The sequence below is a fragment of the Bemisia tabaci genome, chromosome 1, assembly GCF_918797505.1.
Source record: "Bemisia tabaci chromosome 1, PGI_BMITA_v3".
NCBI lineage: Eukaryota > Metazoa > Arthropoda > Insecta > Hemiptera > Aleyrodidae > Bemisia > Bemisia tabaci.
Window position 1 is genome coordinate 88,119,016 of NC_092793.1, and position 18,703 is coordinate 88,137,718.

Sequence of the window (18,703 nt, forward strand, 5' to 3'; positions counted from 1 at the left end):
AAGCTTTTTTCCCGGAAAAATTGGACTTCCTAGAAAATGAGGGGTTTTCATAGACAACTGGATGTCTAATTTGGGTTCAGCTGCTCTTAATGCAGCAAGAGAGACCTAAATTGGATCTCGGAAAGTTTCTTGGACTCCTCACAACCGGAAAATCGTCGATAAAACACCGAAAAGGTAGTTTTCGAGGAAAATCGATTATTCCGGCAAAATAGTGCAAGGTAGGAAAAATCCAAGGTTTTATTCGGGTTCAGTGAGTCAAAATACATTACAATCGATGTATCGCACATCGCGAACATTTTTAAAAAGTATTTTTAATACACTTTGAGTCCGGGAATTACACACGGATCTAGGCTCGGAAAAATCGACTTAACCAGAAAACTGGGTTTTTTTGGGGGGATGAGGGGAAAAATACGCTACAGTGCCCCCATCATGAAGGTCGCCGAAACACCCCCCATGAAAGGGGCCCACCGAATACCGGGACGGCAACGGCTATCAGCTGGTGTAGAGCCGTCGAAGCGACCCCTAACCGACCCGACCTCTGTGAGATGGGAAAACTCGGTTATGTGGGGGTAGAGCACGCCGCTGTGTTCCCTACCCACTAAACGACCCCTCCAGGCCACACCCCGTGCAAGTGTGGCCCATCGGACGCTCTATCCTCCCGTCGGACGTCCCTAAGGCACTCTTCGAACGGCAGTCCCCGACCCCGGCGCCCCTCAGGCCCCCCACTTGGGGGAGGGTCCCCCCATCCCCCGGGACCGATCTGCCGAAGCCATCATTGTACCTGGAGTCAAGGGCGTAGGAGGACAGCCGAGGCCCAGCTTGCGCCAAACCCTGCGACAACCCCACGGCAGGGCTCTGGAGCCGAGGACTGGAGGGCAGACCAGCTACGTCTCGCTCAGCCCTCGAGGCACCCGATCTTATGCGGTCCCAGAAGGGGGCAGCCTACACATGACTCAGCTTCGCGGGTGCGTCGAACCCGATATCCCCAATTGGATAGCCTGCGGTAAAACGGGGGGTTGATGATTCAAAACCGAGGTCATATTCGGATTTTGCAGTCTGAAATGCATAAGAATCAATGTACCACGGGTCCAGAAAAATGTATACAAATAAATTGCATGCATGACAAATATACATCAAATTGCTCATTTTCCCGGAAAAAGCCGCTTTTCCGGAAAACTGAGAGGTGATAGGGAAAAATGAGGGTCATTTTTGGACTCAACGGCTCAGAATATATCGGAATAGCCCTATCTCATACCTGATAAACAATTTGACTACAATCTGCAAGGGGTAATAGTCGTTAAAAACACCAAAAATTACCATTTTTCCGGGTAAAATAGACTTTTCCGGAAAACTGGAAGACGATAAAAAAAACGGAGGTCATATTCGGATTCAGCGCCTCAAAATACATGCGGTTCACCTCATCTCGTTTGGGAGACATATTTGTTCTTTTTTTTGGTGAACAGTGTTAGTTGTGGAAGAAGTTGAGCAGTGAAGTTAAATTACATGTAAAAAAAAATCTGAACGGTAAAGTAATATTGGCGGTAAAAATAGTCAAGCTGTAAATTCATATTAGTAGTCAAAAAAAATCAAGCAGTAAAGTCGTATTAATGGCAAAGAAAAATAAGTAGTAAAGTCGTTTGCACAGTAGAAAAAAGCAAGCGTTAGAGTCATGGTTGCGGTAGGAAAAGTGGGAGAAAGATCGGGCTTTGCCTGAAATGGCGTTGGGCGAACCTCGGGATCTTCCGGTAACATGTAATAACATGTAATAATGCATGATAGTGAATTGTGGAGAATCAGGGTGAACATTTTTAAATATTTACGATGTTCATACTTCTTTTAAAATGGTTGATATGATTTCAGGAATAATCCGTTTTGCTCCTTGAATGAATTGAAAGGTTTTGAGTTACCAGACTTCATGTTAAACAAAGTCCGAGCATGTTTAAGTTACAGCAATCCCATCAGTATTGATGACAATGAAAATCCTCTGGAGGTAAATTTTGTTTTATTGCCTATTGATTTTAGTATCCACAGGTTGAGATCAGCCGTTCAGTTTTCTCAAATTAATGCCAAAAAGAGTTCTCATCAAAGCTCTATCAAGATTCGAAGAATGAAGTAAGTCTACATTCTCAGAGTTCAAATCAAATTTACTAGGTTTAAATGGTGTGATGATAGATGTAAATTTAATTACCTACCCTGAAGTTAAACTACAATCTGACTTGATGTAATAAGTCTCAAGATTTGAGATTTAACCAAAGAGCTCAGCACATGCGCAAAGGAAACTTCTAAATACATCTAATGTTCCACCTTAATTGGAAGTTTCACCAAACAGAGATGAAGCAAAGCGTCTAAAGAACTTTGATGAAAGCTTTAAAGCCCTGCTAAAATCACAATTAGGCTTAAAAACATTTTTAAAGGAATCAATTTAAATGCGGTCCCGGTTTGATTTACTCTTTTAGAATTATTAAGTGGTCTGAAACCGACTTAAGAATATCATGGTTTACGCCAGAGTTCTACTAACTTGTAGCTGAAAATTTGTGGTATTCTATTGAGATGAAAATTGGTAGAAAGATGTAGGTAACTTGCCTGTAAAAGAATCTGTGCAAGTGAGAGGGAAAATCACAAATATCGTTTCTTAGTTTGTAACTGTTGTAGTATTCTGACACAAATTTACTCTGCTCCATACTTCATCATTAGTTGTTTAATCTTCTTTTATTTTCTGCTCCTTACTCTAGATCAATGCAACATTGAATTTAGCAATAGACTATATCACTTCTATGACACCTCCCTTCTGCTCTCTTGATTCAGGTATGAATTTCAATCTTTTTTAGGACCGAACACTTTTGATATGAATATGTTCCATACTGACCAGTGTGACTTTAATTAATGATGTTTTTGAAATATTTGTGGCTTGCACTAGAAAGCTCGTTAATAAGCACCAACTTTATAAAACTTATCATTTTCCTAGAGATAGGCTTTCCTAGGGTTCTTAAACTTAAATATTGTCGGTCCAGTTCTAGTATTTGGCTCACAAAGAATACTTCCGAAGCGGCCGCTGTCCCTGAACAGCTCAAATTTTTCCATGGAGTCTTTTGATTACATATTTCTTTAGACTCTTGGGTTTTTTTTTCCAAAGCGCCATGGAAGTAGCTTGAAAATTCTATACATTTGTGAATTAGCGGGTGCCAAATAAAATCTTATTCAGCAAGTGCACTAAAAAACAGTGATTGGCTCTCTAAGAAAATATTTCGTTGCCTCCTGTAGCAAGCCCTATGGGGCCTGGCACAGACCTTGGCAGGTACAGGAACACTGCAAGTCTCAGGTTCAAATATTTTCGAGTTGCTTATTATTTCACAACGCCATTGCATTCTCTCAAGTCCGCACCAACTTGCTTGCAGCTCTTGTTACATTTAAATACTTGAACTGAGCAATTTTTCCAATCTCCATTATGATCTCTCTCAAATTCATTAAAAACTCTTTGGTGTTGATGGTTCTTCGTTAATTTCTTATGCATGCAAGCTTCAAAAATGGAATTTTGTGAAAAGATCTTGTATTCCCCAAAGTTTTTCCCACAAGATTTTTTCCTTTTGATACAAGTCATGCATACAAAATCGCATAGTGTGTAAAATTGGAGGCGGTATTTGAAGTCCACAATTTATCACAAGTGAAGGGTCTTTCCTCTAAAATTTGGCTGTTGCACCTTTTTTTATAAATACATTTTCGAAAATAATTGGCAGCGGTGTATTATTTCACATCTGTTTCTCTCTTTACTTTTAAATGGCCACTGTAACAAGAGTTGATCGTCTTGACCATATTTGCCCTATTATCACCATTTTTTATGAATATTTATGTAACATTTTTGGAATGGTATTGTTGTTCGCTATTTTAATCGCCATGTTGCATTGGGTTCACATTGATTATCATTGGCTGTTGCCTCAAATGACATCATAAGCTTTTGGCGAATTAGGAACATTCTTTTCATGCTTTCAATTTTCAATCTCTTTTTCGGCCACAAAAACTTCTTTGAGCCTTTAAATACTCAGATATGCGTGTCTTGCTATAGTTTAGTGCAGTTACTCTTATTACCAAGATTTTTACTCATTTTTAATGATTTTTTATTTCAGCATGAATTGATTATTTATTTAAAGTGCCCCATCATTTCCTGTATGATGAAGAAGTTGATCTGAAAGTGATGATCCCTTGTAGGACTCATTAAAGTGTTGCTTATCTGGAGTAAAACTGAAAATTTATGATGAAATGTTGTCCATTAGTTCCATTTCAAGACACAATGAAACGACAGAATTTTCCGGCATGTTTGCATTTCTAAAACGCATCCCAGGTGTATATGACTGGATTCCCTCTATTTAAAGCAATTTGTTTTTCTGCAAAGTTTAAAACGTTCGGACACCCTTTTGAAATTTGATTTTTAGGCTCAATTTTTTTCGTACATTTTCAAGATAGTACATTTTTGTACATTTCAAGTGTAATTAATTGGGGTCAGAGGAGCTGGGAGATATTAAACGGATTATCCTAGTCTTAGATCCACCCCAAATAAACAGCACCTTCCCTCAGGACTCAAAGATCCTGGTTGGAATCTTCATTTGTCCAATGCAAATCTTAAAGTTAATTTTGAAATTGAAAGGAGTAGGTTAGTCCAGGCATAATAACGGCAACAACGGTTGCCTTGGGCTGGTACATGGTAGGGACGGAGGGGGGAGGGGCTCTAACTGGAAGCGCAAGGATTACCACTTGTGTGGTATTTGAAGTAGTAAAAAAAAAAAAATAATGCAAAATTTCAATGAAAAAATTGCTACCCAGTCAATTTTAGGTTTTCTGGCTTCAGCTTAGGTCCCCTGATGTCTGGGTAAACAGTCCCCAAAATTTGAAGGTGAGCTTGCCAATTTAGAGAAGGAAAAGGGCCCATAATGGCCCAAAAAATCGGCCGGTCGGTCGGCTTTCGGTGGGCCTCTCAAGTAGCGCTACGGGGTAAAAGCGAATTTTTGGAAGTATCTGCAATTTTTGAACTCAGCGACTCCAAGAATACCTAAAAATGTATTTTGCACAGTTTGGACATAAAATCTGATTCATTAACACCCAAATCCGGCTTTGGAACCATATTTTGGCGCTCGAAAATCGGTCGGCGCAAGTTGAGCAGAAACTTCAATAGCCCATAGCTCCGGAACCGTTCGGTTCCTCAGCTTTCATTACCACTCGTTGGATGCGGAAAAAGACAAACAATTTAAAAAACTGGTTTTGGTTCAAATACAAAAATGTGTTCTTTCAGTTTAGACTGTTTTAAAGAAATTGTTCTTGCTCCAAAACCGAAAAAAATCACATAAGTTAACTTTAATATGTAATTTTGGGATTTTGACCTTTAGAATCTTTAAGTATGCAATTTTAGACGATTTTTTGTCCAAACCGGGCCTCAATATCTTTTTTCGTTCGATAGATATCGAGGTTCACAGGTTTTGACTTCCACCCCCCCCCCTAGCGCCCCCCCCCCAAAATTTTTTGGGGGTCTGAAACTTTAAGGAATGAAGCGCTCCAGTATGAATGACTGACAGACGAAGTTGAATAAGTTTTAGTGGAGGGGGGGGGGGGGCAAAAAAAGTCGTTTTTGCATACGGCTCTTTAAGCTTTAATTGACGCCTGGGAGTTCAAATTGACCCACTCAATACCTAAAAGTTTTCCCCTGAAGAGGGGGCCCGTGTCCTCTCCACAAATTGCTCATTGGTCGCATAACTGACGTAAATCCTGCGGAGAAGGATGGTAAATCCGAAATTAATGGTCTCAGAGCTCCCCTGACCTCCCTTCAAAAGTTTGGGGGAAAATTCGGATTCCTTGATATCAGTTCACTAGTATACCATCCTTTTCCGCAAGATTTACGTCAGTTTTGCGACCAATGAGCAATTTGTGGACGAGACACTGGTCCCCTCGTCAGGGGGAAACTTTTGTGCATTTTGCACTTTTGTGTCAATTTGAACTCCCAGGCGTCACTAAAGTTTAAATTTATTGCCTTTTTCAGTTTGGATTAATTTACGATTCGGAAGGGAACCCCGACTTGAAATTGTGCTCCCATCCCCCCCACTATGGTCTGAGAGCGCCAAATTGTGGCCAAAAATCCGATTTTTGAAAGTGGGAAAATCTGGCAACCGAGCATGTAGCCCTAATCTACATCCTTTGGAAAGTGTGAAATGACCTATCAAATTTTATTTAAGTGTTTATAAGGTCAGATATATGGTGGCAAACTTCACATACTCTGAGGTAACTAAGCAAATGTGAGAATTCGAGGTGCACGTCATCACATATTGCCTTGTGTTGTTTTGTCAAAAGTCGGCGTAGATCCCCGATCAAATATGGAACAAATAGCTCAAAGTAAGCACTTTTTAATGGTGTAATCGTTTTTAATATTAAGATTAATTTTGTGGCCATTACAAGACTCCAAAGTTTTGCCTGAAAATGATCCAAAAATGACCTTGACCTCAACTTTTCTTTATCGCGGTTTTTCACGGATTCATTCTTATTGGTGCAGAAATGTAGGTCATATATTCCTCTAACAGACTATAATAGGGTTTTTTGCGTATTTTTGCGTCTGGGGCCTTTTTTGGTCCTTTCAGTGCAGCGGTTTTGTGATTTTCTGAGTAATCCTATTTCGCTGTGCAACAAGATAAGGGAGATGAGGCAACGTCAACGGTGGGCACAGGGCGAATCTGATGTAATTTTGGCTGCTGAATCCGAAAATGATGCCCATTTTCTTCCAGTAGTTGCCAGTTTTCCGGAAAATTGGATTTTTTGGCGGGAAAACACATTTTCAAGCAAAATTATATTTTCTCCAGAAGAATGATGATAACTGAATGAAACGAAGGTCATTTTTTTCATTTTTGAGCTTTCACATGTAGACGCATTTACCAACTCGCCTTCCTGTGGTGTAATGGTTGTAGTGCTAGCCCCATGATCAGGAGATCCCGAGTTTGACTCTCACCCAGGGAACTCCAGCTTGATGATCGCAAGCCATATTACTGGGAGCTTATTGCTAAGAAGGGACTGATGGGGAAAGGAATTCAAGCACGGATATTAGATCTCAGTAGCAATTTATTTTAGTTCCGCTTTCTTGTATTTATTTTATGAAATTGTTCAAGTTTATCATTCCATCTAAAATATTTATAATAACATTTATAACCATAAAAATCAGCGCATAATGGTTGAACTGCTTCCAAGAAATATCAAAATATCAAGGCTGTTAATTTTTAGGTATTCTAAAGTATGCCCCGAAACTTTTCGTAGCAGGGTCTGGTACGATCAAAGAGTTAGATATTTTTTTTAAAAAAAAACCCCACAGAAATGAACATATTTGAGGGGAAGTATCTGCTCAGGGAGGGGGCACTCTATACCTTGACCTTAACCCTCCTTCACTCCTCTTCTCTGCTTCCTCTAGGTAGGTATGCATCTGAATGTCTTGCTAACTCGAATACCACCATACTGAGTGTATATATTATGCTCTAGTTAGGACTAATAGACAAAAAAATAAAATTTAAATTTATTCAAATACGATGAATTCTTATCTTTTTCTGGGAAAAATACTGATTTTTAAGCCTTTTGCTCTCGTAAATGCGACATTTTTGCAAAACTGAGCCAGCAAAGTGTAGTCTGGCGACCTTCAAACGACTAAACTGTCGTTTAACATGGCATCCAAATCAGGGTTAGAATTTTTGTGTACATTTTGAGTTTTTAGGGTCTGCCGCCATCTTGGATTTCAGAATTTTGTGAAACTAAGGTCAAATTTGAATTTAGCGAGCCAAAAAACATATGTATCTTAAGTTTCATTTTAATCGGACCATTTCTTTATTTATGGCCACAATTCGGCGCTCCCAGACCACAGTGCCCCCGTTTACCCACAAAAGAGGCTAGGGGGGCTTCGGGAGCATAAAAATCGAATTCCTTCGGGTCGATTCCCTCGGGTACCATCCTTTTCCGGAGAATGTACGTTAGTTTTGCGACCGAAAGGAAAGTATGGAGGGAGCCTCTGTCCCTTTCTTTTAGGGATCATTTTGGGCCTGAAGTGGACGATTTTGGATTTTTAGGGGTCACTTTCACGTGAAATTTTCCGTGCTTTTCAATTTTAATACAATCGAATCGCAGTTCTATCGGGAATCCGACTTTTAGGATCGTGACCGCCCCACCCCTTTACCTCCCAAAGGATGGGGGGGGGGGGGGGGTGAGGAGGGGGGTTCGGGACCACGAAATTTGGATTCCTTGGGGGCGATCCCGAATCTACCCCGCGGTCCGCGATTTCCTACGATGCAAGCCAACCGAGATAAAAGGCCTGGTACGGGTGGTCTGAGACACCCTGTATGACTCCTTGTCCATTTAGTCAGGTAGGATTGATACAGTGTTGGCTCAATTTACAAACCACAAGTATATCAGTGGCTACAGGTGCGAAGATAAAACAGACTGCCAATAGCTTTTTAATATATCTCCTCGTCGGGACGTGTTTCTTCATCCTCTGGCTGAAAATCACCATCGGTAGGAAGAGAGCCATATGGACCCTCACAATATAGTAAATAGCAATCCTCCAACTATCATATATATAAGCTCCAAGACCTCCTAATTTTTCGTAATTGGTGACGCTTAGTTCCAGCGTTCTACCGGGCCGATTTTAATGATTTTTGCGGCTATCGACGGAAAATTGTCTCTAGATAAGCCAACTCTTTTCAGATTTTTAAAATATGGCCCAGGTTTTTTTATATTAAGTGGTAAAGTTGCGAATTCTCCCATTTAAACATTGTAAATTTATACTTTTTGTCATAGTTCGTTTGAGCGTTCTACCGGGCCGATCTCCATGATTTTTGCGTAAATCGACAGGTAATAGGCCCTAGATGAGCCCGCTCTAATCAAATTTTGGAAATGGGACCCAGGTTTTGTAAAAAACAAGTTATAAAATTGAAGGAATTTACGGAATGCTTCGGGACTGCTACCGCTATGCGCGGGATGATGCGCAGTGGTCGAGGAGGTTGCGCAGTAGCTGGGTAGCCTGCGCATCAGCTCTATACTTATCTACACAAGATTCACGGCAGTTACCATTATTCGAGCGGTGGCCGAATCGTCTAAGACGTCGGATGCATCCACCTAAGTCACGATGTGGGTTCGATCCCCGACTCCTGACTATCTTAATTATTACCTGATTATCATTGTTCGTTGTTTTACTGTAATATTTCATCAAGCAGTCATTCCAAAACGCGTCCTTTTGACTTAAAAAAAAAAAAATTCTTTATTCATTGAAACCAAAAATTATTTCATTCTGAAAGTAAAGTATACCTCATATCGTAATTTTTTTGGGGAAAAATAAAACTAACACTGATAGAAGGTAAAAATAGGGCCGCGAAGCGGCCCATTGATGGCGCGGAGCGCCTTGACAGTGTGCTAGTGCTATGACAGTGACTAGTGCTATGACATAGGTAATTGCTTTGGCCGAGGTAAATGAGATTCTTATAGGGTCTCTCAAAGGAGGAGTATCATATCGTTAAGGGCCTTTTTTGACCCCACCTGGATTTTGCTGAATGTTTCATATTTTCAAATTACTACTCCGAGGTAGACTCCATGCCAAATATTTTCCCGAATGAAGCCCGTCCAAAGGTGCAGCAGCGCCTCAAACCCAAAATCCTGCATTGAAAATTAGTTATTTTTGTAGACTTTTTTGACTGTTTCCACTCTTTCAGCAGGTGATCCCTACGTATTTTTTTTCTGGCCTTTAATGAGGCCTTGAATGAATTTTAAGGGGCCTCACGGTCCATTGTTGCCATTTTTTGGAGTTTTTTTCAATTTTACACAAGTAGAACCTCGTTTAAATTAAAAACCGTGAACGGGTTTGAAAAAAACCCAAAAAAAGTGAATAAAAAATGTTTAGTGAAACAGTTCGCTACGTTGCCAAATTTTCGAGAAAAATCGTGTCCAAGAGCCAAGATGGCAATTTGATAAATCATCACGCTCAAGGTTCAAGGAAGTTGGGTACAACTTTCATGTTGATGCAAGTAACAGCTCTTACCCACATATACAACATATCAAAAAAGTATAGTTGTACCTGGATTCCCACGATGTGAAAATTGACCGGGATGTCATGTTTAGCAGCCTTTTTTCACTTGAAGTTAGCTCTTTTAAATGTTTTTCAACCTTCATCATCCTCCATAGGTGTGCATCATATGTATTTCTCTGCATACTTGTCATTTCTGGCCATGAAAATGGCTTCCTATGAGTTTCAAAAAGCCCAAATTGTCCATTGTTGCCAATTTTTGCTAAATATTAGGGGTTTCAAGTTTATATGCGTAAATCTTAATTTAATCTAAAAAATGTGTGCATTTTCGGAAAGAAAGTAAAAAAATTTATGTGTAATGTACTTTGTAACTTTTCCCTACGTTGCCAAGTTGTAGAGAAAAGTCGTTCTGAAGTGCCAAAAATGCCAAAAATTGGATTAATTGTCACTTCCAAAGTTCTGTAAAGTAAGTTTTCTCATACCACAAATAATGTATCCAATATGGAAAAGTGCAATGCGTCTCATCAAAAATGTATTAGCACAGATGAACGTGACGCAATGAAACCTCAAGGTGCTTCCACCTCATTCTTCACTCCATCTCACCAGTTTATTCTTGTCACCTCAAGACGGTGGTTGGTTCTCAAGACGCCTGCTACAGGCCAAATACCAAACAACAGAAACTATGTGGGCACAGTGTCCTACAATCCACATACAAGTCATAATTAACTTCCTAGAACCTTCGACTCGATGATTAATCCAATTTCCGTCATTTTTGGCACTTAAGGACGATTTTTTTCTAAAATTGAGCAATGGAGGGAAAAGTTACAAAGTACATTATGTATGTATTTTTTACGTTCTTTCCGAAAATGCCCATGGTTTTTGGATTAAGTTAAGATTTACACAATGATAATTCCAATTTTGGTGTCAAGGCAGGGTTCACTTACACACTTTTTAAAACCTAAAATGAACGTAAGTTTGGTCACAAAATCATACCAGATTTTACCAGATTGCTCTAGTACGTATAATATTTTCAGTAATTTACATTAAAACAAATTCCGTTTGGAAGATGACCCTCCGGAATCTCCACGAACACGTCTTCATGTAATTTGTTGTGAAGATATGCACCAACGACCCCACATATTCCCATCACTCCGGTGAAGTGACCACCCATGTTCTATTGCATTGTACGTCAGCAGTGGGATTTGCAATTCTTTTTTGAAGTAGAATGCGAAACATGATGAGTGAGTTCACGAGCAAGGCAGATGAAGAACAGGGTATTTCGCGCGAGACAAATCAGACGGGGCATCCTACAGTTTGACCGGTAGGACAGGCAATTCAATCACTACAAGATACGCGGAAAATTTTAGGTTTTTCTTGAATTTCAAGGCTCAGCCTAAGGTGTTTAGGAACACCGACTCAATTGAAAGTCCTGGAATAGAAATTTTCTTGAGGGCGTTTGGGGATGCTGGAGTTTGGCAGATGAAAGTGCTCGAACCATCTGACTTTCGTCGAGGAGGACAACAAGTGAGGGAGCGAAAGATGAGACTGAATAAATTATAAGATATTTTATTAATTTAAAAAACAGTGAGGAGACAGACAACGGTGAGACCGTGGCACACACACACGCGGAATGACATCATAATGGCGGCTAACTACAGTTATGGAAAAGCGACATCGCCATGTATCAACTATATAACACCTCCCCATTATAAAAAGAAATACATATAATTTCTATGAAATGCAATTTAACGAAAAGTTTAGTGAGGAACTAATATTTATAAGGCTTCCTGTACGCTTTAGGAATTAGTTATACACTCAAGGTGTTTTACCCGCTGAAGGAATGAATCAGTAACTCTCAAAGACCTTATAACCTATAGGCATTTTGTACATTCGTAATACTTACCAGGCTAATTTGGTAGATCACTATGCATGTATGTGCCAATGGCAATATTTATGCTCAAACGGTATCTATATACTATGCATTCTTGGCTATGGCGTTTTTTACGCTCTAAATAAAAATACCAAATGAACTTTCGTGCTTTCGTTACAAAGCATTATATGCTCTCTAATATTTTTTTTTTCTTAACACAGATTCTGAAAGCAAATTCGTACTACAGATACATAATAAAAAAATATTTAATTTTTTTTAAAAATTATTTATAGGTTTTTTAAAATTAGGTCTCAGAGTAGCATGACATGAAAATCATCATTTTAACTAAAAAGCTTACCTCGCGTCGCCCTTCCAAAGGAGCCCTCATCGGGAAAAAGGAGCTTTACAAAAACAGATCCACCGAATTTAGACTCATCGATTATCCACTAACCGAAGACCATCAATGGGTCAGCCGTGGATGTTTTGACATCATACTTGCGAATACGGTACGGAACCCCCGTTTGCAGGATTACGTTAATTAGGCAATACATTATCATAAAATAATAATAATCGTTTATTATTGATAATAAATACAATTGATTTTTTCGTTAGAACATGAAATTACGTTTGCATACATTTTTAATTCTGCAATTTGGTTGTAAAATTGCTAAATTTTTCCGAGAACTAACTGTGGAACGCGCTACATGTAGTTGTCCGTTAGAGAAACATTGGATTTATGGTCTCCTTGGGATTCATTTAAAGTCATGGCGAAGCATAGTTTCAAAGGGAATTGTAGTCTTTTGAAGGTCTTGTGCATTTCTATTGAAATTTTCTGTACTACTTCAAGTAGCCTACAAGGGCTAATCTTGCGCTTTTAAGTCCCAACCCCCTCCGTCCTAACTGAAACAGTCCTAGGCAACCACTGTTTGAGACCCTCAAACTCGGGTCGCCTGGCTGGGAATCGAGCCCGGGACCTCCCGATCCTAGAGCTAGCTCTACAACCACTACACCATAGGAGGCCGACATATTGTACGAATTGAAAAAGGAGCAGGTAGTTCTCTTTTTTTTTTGCTCTTTTTCTACTTGGTGAAATTAATCTTTACATGGCTTGGAAACTAACATTTTCTTTCATATACAGGGTTGCCAGCCAAATTATTTTTTTCCATTCCCTGACTTTTCCCTGACTTTTAAGTATGAATCTGACGCAGTCAGATTGCCAAATTGATCCCGCAACGCGAGCCCGAGACCGCCCGCGCCTAATGCCACGAAAAATCAGAAAAATCCCTGACCAACACCGAAATTCCCTGACTTTCCCTGACTTTTCCCGGTTGATTTTTTTCCCCTGACTTTTCCCGGTTTTCCCGGTCGCTGGCAACCCTGCATATATCTTAAAGTCCAGGCACAATGCTCAGAACAAGAGAGAGAGAGATCGCGGGCAAGCCAATTTTTGTATTTCTGGCTTCAGCTAGGTCCTCTGATAATCCGAAAAAGTCCCTGAGATTTGGAGGTGATCTCGCTGATCTGCATCCACAAAATCGGTTTTTTAAGAAATATATGTTGGAATATTAATTTCAGCCGTCGAGCAACGACGCAGTTGATTGAGAATGGGCAAGATTGCAGTTCTGTAGACGTGCCACTTTGACGCGTCTTACTCAGTCAGTCGATTCCGTATCCTAGAATGTGACGCCTCGGTCCCCCGGTACTTTGTTTAATCAAATAAAAAGAATGTTCAACATTTACATCCACTGCATCATTGCCTAAATTCTAACAATACAGGGTGGGCCAGAAGTTCCAGGACGGTCGGCTAACTTTTTAACGGTTCGAGATAGAAAAATGAAACTTTGGGAATGTTCCTATCTCAAAGGGGACCATCTTTTGAGGGAGTCAAAATTTTGGTCCCCCCTAAGGGAGGGGGCGGGGAGCCCCCAACTTTTTTTTTTCAAATAGCAACCCCTATCTTGTGATACCTCATTCGAAAGACCATAAAAAACTAAGAATTTTGGCGCAAACCGCAGATCAATATCTAAATTTTTTATCGAGTTATGATAGGATCAAAGGTCAACTTTGACCTATTTTCAAAAAATCACAACTCCGGTTCAAATTATCGTAAAGAAAAAAATAAAACGGGAAAATTTACTAATTGTGTTCGCTTTTTTGTAAAAATTGCAGAAATCACTTCGAACTAATTTTAAGGGGGGGTTCGGACCCCCAAATACGTCAATTCAAAAGTCATTCAATTTTCCCGCGAAATAAGCCAATTTCCCCTAGATTTGCCTCCACATTATCTCAGTAAGGTCAAAATCAGTTCAACATTACGTTGGGCATGTTAGAGTGCGGCGCAGCCGATGTAGGTAATGCTCATTTTTCTGCTGACTAAGATTTTTCTCTTCTCTTTATGCACGGACTTCGTCCGTCGAGTCAGTCGCAATGTAGCTCTTGTTTGTAGCGCCCAGTCTTTTAATAAATATTTAGTTTCCTCAACTTTCAATGACCTCCTTTGTCAAAACCCGAACTTATCCACTCAACAGGTTATTGGGCCCAGATTCCAATCAATCATCGCGGCCGTGCGCGTACTGTGCTCTCTAGCTGTGTGTTCATATCACGACCGTTTTTTTTCTCGCCAAAGGAAAAATGAGCTGGTTTAGCAGCGATTCTGTGATCGAAATAACGAACGACTTCGATGCCAACGACGCCATCCTATACGTGCTGTTTCTAGTGCTCGTGTTCTTTCTCATCATGTCTTACGGCATTCGAAAATGTAAACGGCTCGAACGCAGAATTGAAAGTGCAAGGAGTGCCTAACTTTAATTTCGGGCAACCTCAGTGCCAACTTGAACTTTAAACTTCGGGCAACCTCAGTGCCAACTTCAACTTTAATTTCGGGCAACCTCAGTGCCAACTTGAACTTTAAACTTCGGGCAACCTCAGTGCCAACTTCAACCTTAATTTCGGGCAACCTCAGTGCCAACTTGAACTTTAAACTTCGGGCAACCTCGGTGCCAACTTGAACTTTAAACTTCGGGCAACCTCAGTGCCAACCAGATCATCATGTCGGACTCTACTCAGGATACTGTGGCCACGAAAGAAGTGGAAAAACTAAAGGGCAAAGCCAATTTTGAAGTATGGAAATTTCAAGTGACAATTCTGATGGATGAAAAAGGGGTAACCAATGTAGTGAATGGAACAACAGCCAAGCCGACAACTGACGACACCCAAATTAAACTGTGGGTAAAAAAGGACGCTCTCGGTAAACGAATCATTTTTACAACTCTAGATAAAAACTTAATGTGTAATATAATGTCATGTCAAACTGCCAATCAAATGTTCACCACGCTAAAGACCCTGTATGGGAGAAACCAGCAGGAACAAAAAACTGAGCTGATGAAGGAACTTTTTAGCACAACATACGAAAGAGGTGTCTCTATGACACAACACATAAGCAAAATTCAAAACATCTACTGTCAATTGAAGGCCATCGATAATACTGTAAGCGACCAGCTCCTTATGTCTAAAATTTTAACGTCCTTACCAGAAAAGATGAGCCACTTTGTAACGTCATGGGACGTCACTCCTACCTCCGAAAAAACTGTTGATAACTTAGTCTCAAAGCTGCTGATGGAGGAGCAGCGGCAGAAGAAAGATGTAGAAAAAGGGGTGGCATTTGAGGCAAATTCAAACAGCAAAAAATGTTTTCGGTGCCACAGGCCTGGGCATGTAAAACGCAATTGTAGAGCAGTTCTCACTTGTGAAATCTGTAAAAAGACAGGGCACCTTACGCAGTACTGCCGAACAAGAGAAGGGGATGTTAAAACCTGTAATTTCTGTTCTAAAAAAGGTCATACTGAGGACAAATGTTACGCTAAAAACAAAGGTAGTGGCTCAAAAGGCCAAACAAAAGGTAATGACAACAGAGTGGCATTTAGCGTTCACAACGAAAAGGATGATAGCGCTGAGTGGATAGTGGATTCCGGTGCATCGAACCACATAACAAATAATTCGGAACTTCTGAGTTCAATAAGTGATGTGAGTGAAACAATAGGCGTTGCCAAGAAAGGAAACGCAATAGAAATGACAAAAAGAGGTAAATTCCATGCAAAAGAGTGCACATTGTTAGATGTATTCTATTCGAGTGAAGTTCGCAGGAACCTGCTCTCCGTCGGCGCTATCACTGACTTTGGCGGAACTGTGATGTTTACTAAAAATGAAGTCTTAATTAAAAAGGATGAGGTAGTTCTGAAAGGTACAAAAACTGAAAATGGAACCTTTAGTGTAAAACTGCACCCAACTTGGGAAAATGAAGCCCATTTGGCAGACAGCTCAGTTGATGCGTGGACCTGGCATAGAAGACTAGGTCACCTAAGTGCTAGCAATATGTGTAAATTGCTAAATGTAAGCGATGGAATTAAAATCCAATCAAAAGATATAAACAATGCAATAAAAAACTGTCAAATATGCATTCAGGCAAAGCAGGCTAGACTTCCGTTTAACACAGAAAGGCAAAAAGCGACTAGAGTGTTAGAAATTATACACTCGGATGTGTGTTATGTTGATCCCCTCACATGGGACGAAAAACGATACTTTGTTACTTTTATGGACGGCTACTCGGGTTTTGTCTATGTGTACTTGTTGAACTCAAAAAGCGAGGTCAGTGAATGCTTTAAGGAGTATGTAGCCGAGGTCGAGGCAAAATGGGGACTGAAAGTTTCAAAATTGCGCTCAGACAATGGGGGCGAGTACAAGTCAAACAGCTTCAAAAGCTGGTGAAAGGAAAGGGGCATTGTTCCGGACTTTTCAACTCCATATTCTCCTCAACAAAATGGCGCCAGCGAGCGCCTGAATCGCACAATTTTGGACAAAGCTCGAGCGCTAGTTTTCGAGTCTACGCTCGGAAAGGAAATGTGGGGCGAAGCTGTACTGACAGCCGTGCATATCATTAATAGGAGTCCAAAATCAGGGAGGGAATTGACACCGTATGAAGTGTGGTTTCAAAAGAAACCAGACTTAACAAGACTTAAAATTTTTGGGTCGCAAGCTTATGCTCAAATATTGCCAAAACCGGGAAAGTTTGATGAAAGGTCTCAGAAATTAACTTTTGTGGGATATGGTCCAAACGGCTATAGATTGTGGGACACAAACAGTAGGGAAATTGTCCTACGACGTGATGTAAAATTCATTGAACGCAAAGTAAAATTTACTGAATGTGATGTAATTGAAAAGGATGTGGCAACATCGGGTATCAGTTCAGTCGATGCTGATATTATACTTTGGATACTTTGGACGAGTCCACACCGGACGAGTCCACTGGTGAAAGGAATGCGGAGGGAGAGGAACGTGATACGACAACTACGCAGGAAAGCGACAGTGAACTCGTCGACGCAGAAACTGATGACGACAGCGAATGGCTACCTAGTGGAGACGAAAACGGCAACGTAACAGTAGTTCAAGACGGTGAGCGTCGTTATCCAGACAGAGAGAGATTCCCAGTATCGCGCTATACTGACAATGCGTTTTTGGCGGATCGCGTCCTTCCATACCGCTCCGCACCTGATCCTAAAACTTACCAAGAGGCAGTGACCTCCCCTGAAGGCGATGACTGGAAAATCGCAATAAATGCAGAAGTGAGAGCGCTCGAAAGCAATAAAACCTGGGTTCTCGTGGACAAATCTCAGGCTAGGGGCGCAAAAATCCTAACTAGCAGATGGGTTTTTCGAACGAAAGAAGATGGGGTCAAAAGGCCAGACTAGTAGTAAGGGGTTTTGAACAGGGTGACGTCGACTACGGGGAATTATTCAGCCCCGTGGCAAACGCCAGTTCTGTAAGAACCCTGTTAGCAATAGCTGTCGAAAAAGACATGCATCTGGCAAAGTTTGATGTAAAGTCAGCCTTTCTCAATGGAAAGCTCGATCAAGATGTTTTCATGCACATCCCCACAGGTTTCAAGAGGGTAGAGGGAAAACTTTGCAAACTAGAAAAGGCACTTTACGGGCTGAAACAGGCACCACAGGCCTGGAACACAACTCTCACTCAGCGTCTGATTAAAAACAACTTAAAGCAACTCAAAACTGACAGTTGTATCTTTAGAAATAAGGAAAAAAACAATATACATGTCTGTGCATGTAGATGATGGTCTGACGGTCTGGAAATATAAAGGTGAAGTGGAGCGCTTGTTCGGAAAATTAAGGGAGGAATTCGAAATGAAAATTGAGTTTGAGCCAAAAGAATACATAGGTATTGAAATTGAAACATGCAAAAATGCAATAAAAATATTACAGAAAAGATACATTGAAAGTGTCTTGATGACTTTCAACATGCAAGATGCAAAGGCTGTCGAAACCCCCATGTTCCCTGAAAATTTAAGCAACAACGAACAGGCGGTCAACGGAACCAAACAGTTGGATATAGTTTCTTTCCCGTACAGAAAAGCTGTTGGATCTCTCTTATATTTGTCAAATAAAACCAGACCAGACCTAGCTTTCGCTACTAACGTAGCAAGTCGGTGTTTAGACAACCCAGAAAAGAAAGATATTATAAGGGTAAAACGCATTTTGCGCTATCTGAAAGGTACACCTTCTGACGGCATAATTTTCAGAAAGTCTGGCACCTGCAACGTAACAGGATACTCAGACTCGGACTATGCTGGTGATCTTATGACTAGGAGAAGCACCACTGGTCTAATTGTATTTTTAGGAACCTCTCCTGTGTCCTGGACTACTCGTAGGCAAACGACAGTGGCAACTTCCAGCACTGAGGCAGAATTAGTGGCTGTAACGGATTGTGTAAAGGAGCTTGCACACATGAGAAATTTAATT

General features: G+C 40.5%; 1 protein-coding gene across 4 annotated transcripts in view; it reads left to right on the forward strand.

The window, feature by feature from the left end:
• LOC109041920 (dynein axonemal heavy chain 7) overlaps window positions 1–18,703 on the forward strand; it is a 49,476-nt gene that overhangs the window by 21,970 nt on the left and 8,803 nt on the right. For 2 of the 4 annotated variants that reach the window (XM_072306408.1, XM_072306404.1), the window contains one exon: window positions 1,861–1,996. In XM_072306408.1, the coding sequence (XP_072162509.1) occupies window positions 1,861–1,866 (6 nt within the window). In that variant the 3' untranslated portion in view covers window positions 1,867–1,996. Of the gene's footprint in view, window positions 1–1,860; window positions 1,997–2,732; window positions 2,806–4,121; window positions 4,469–18,703 lie in introns of those variants that run through there. The other 2 variants (XM_072306405.1, XM_072306403.1) reach the window with 2 other exon arrangements.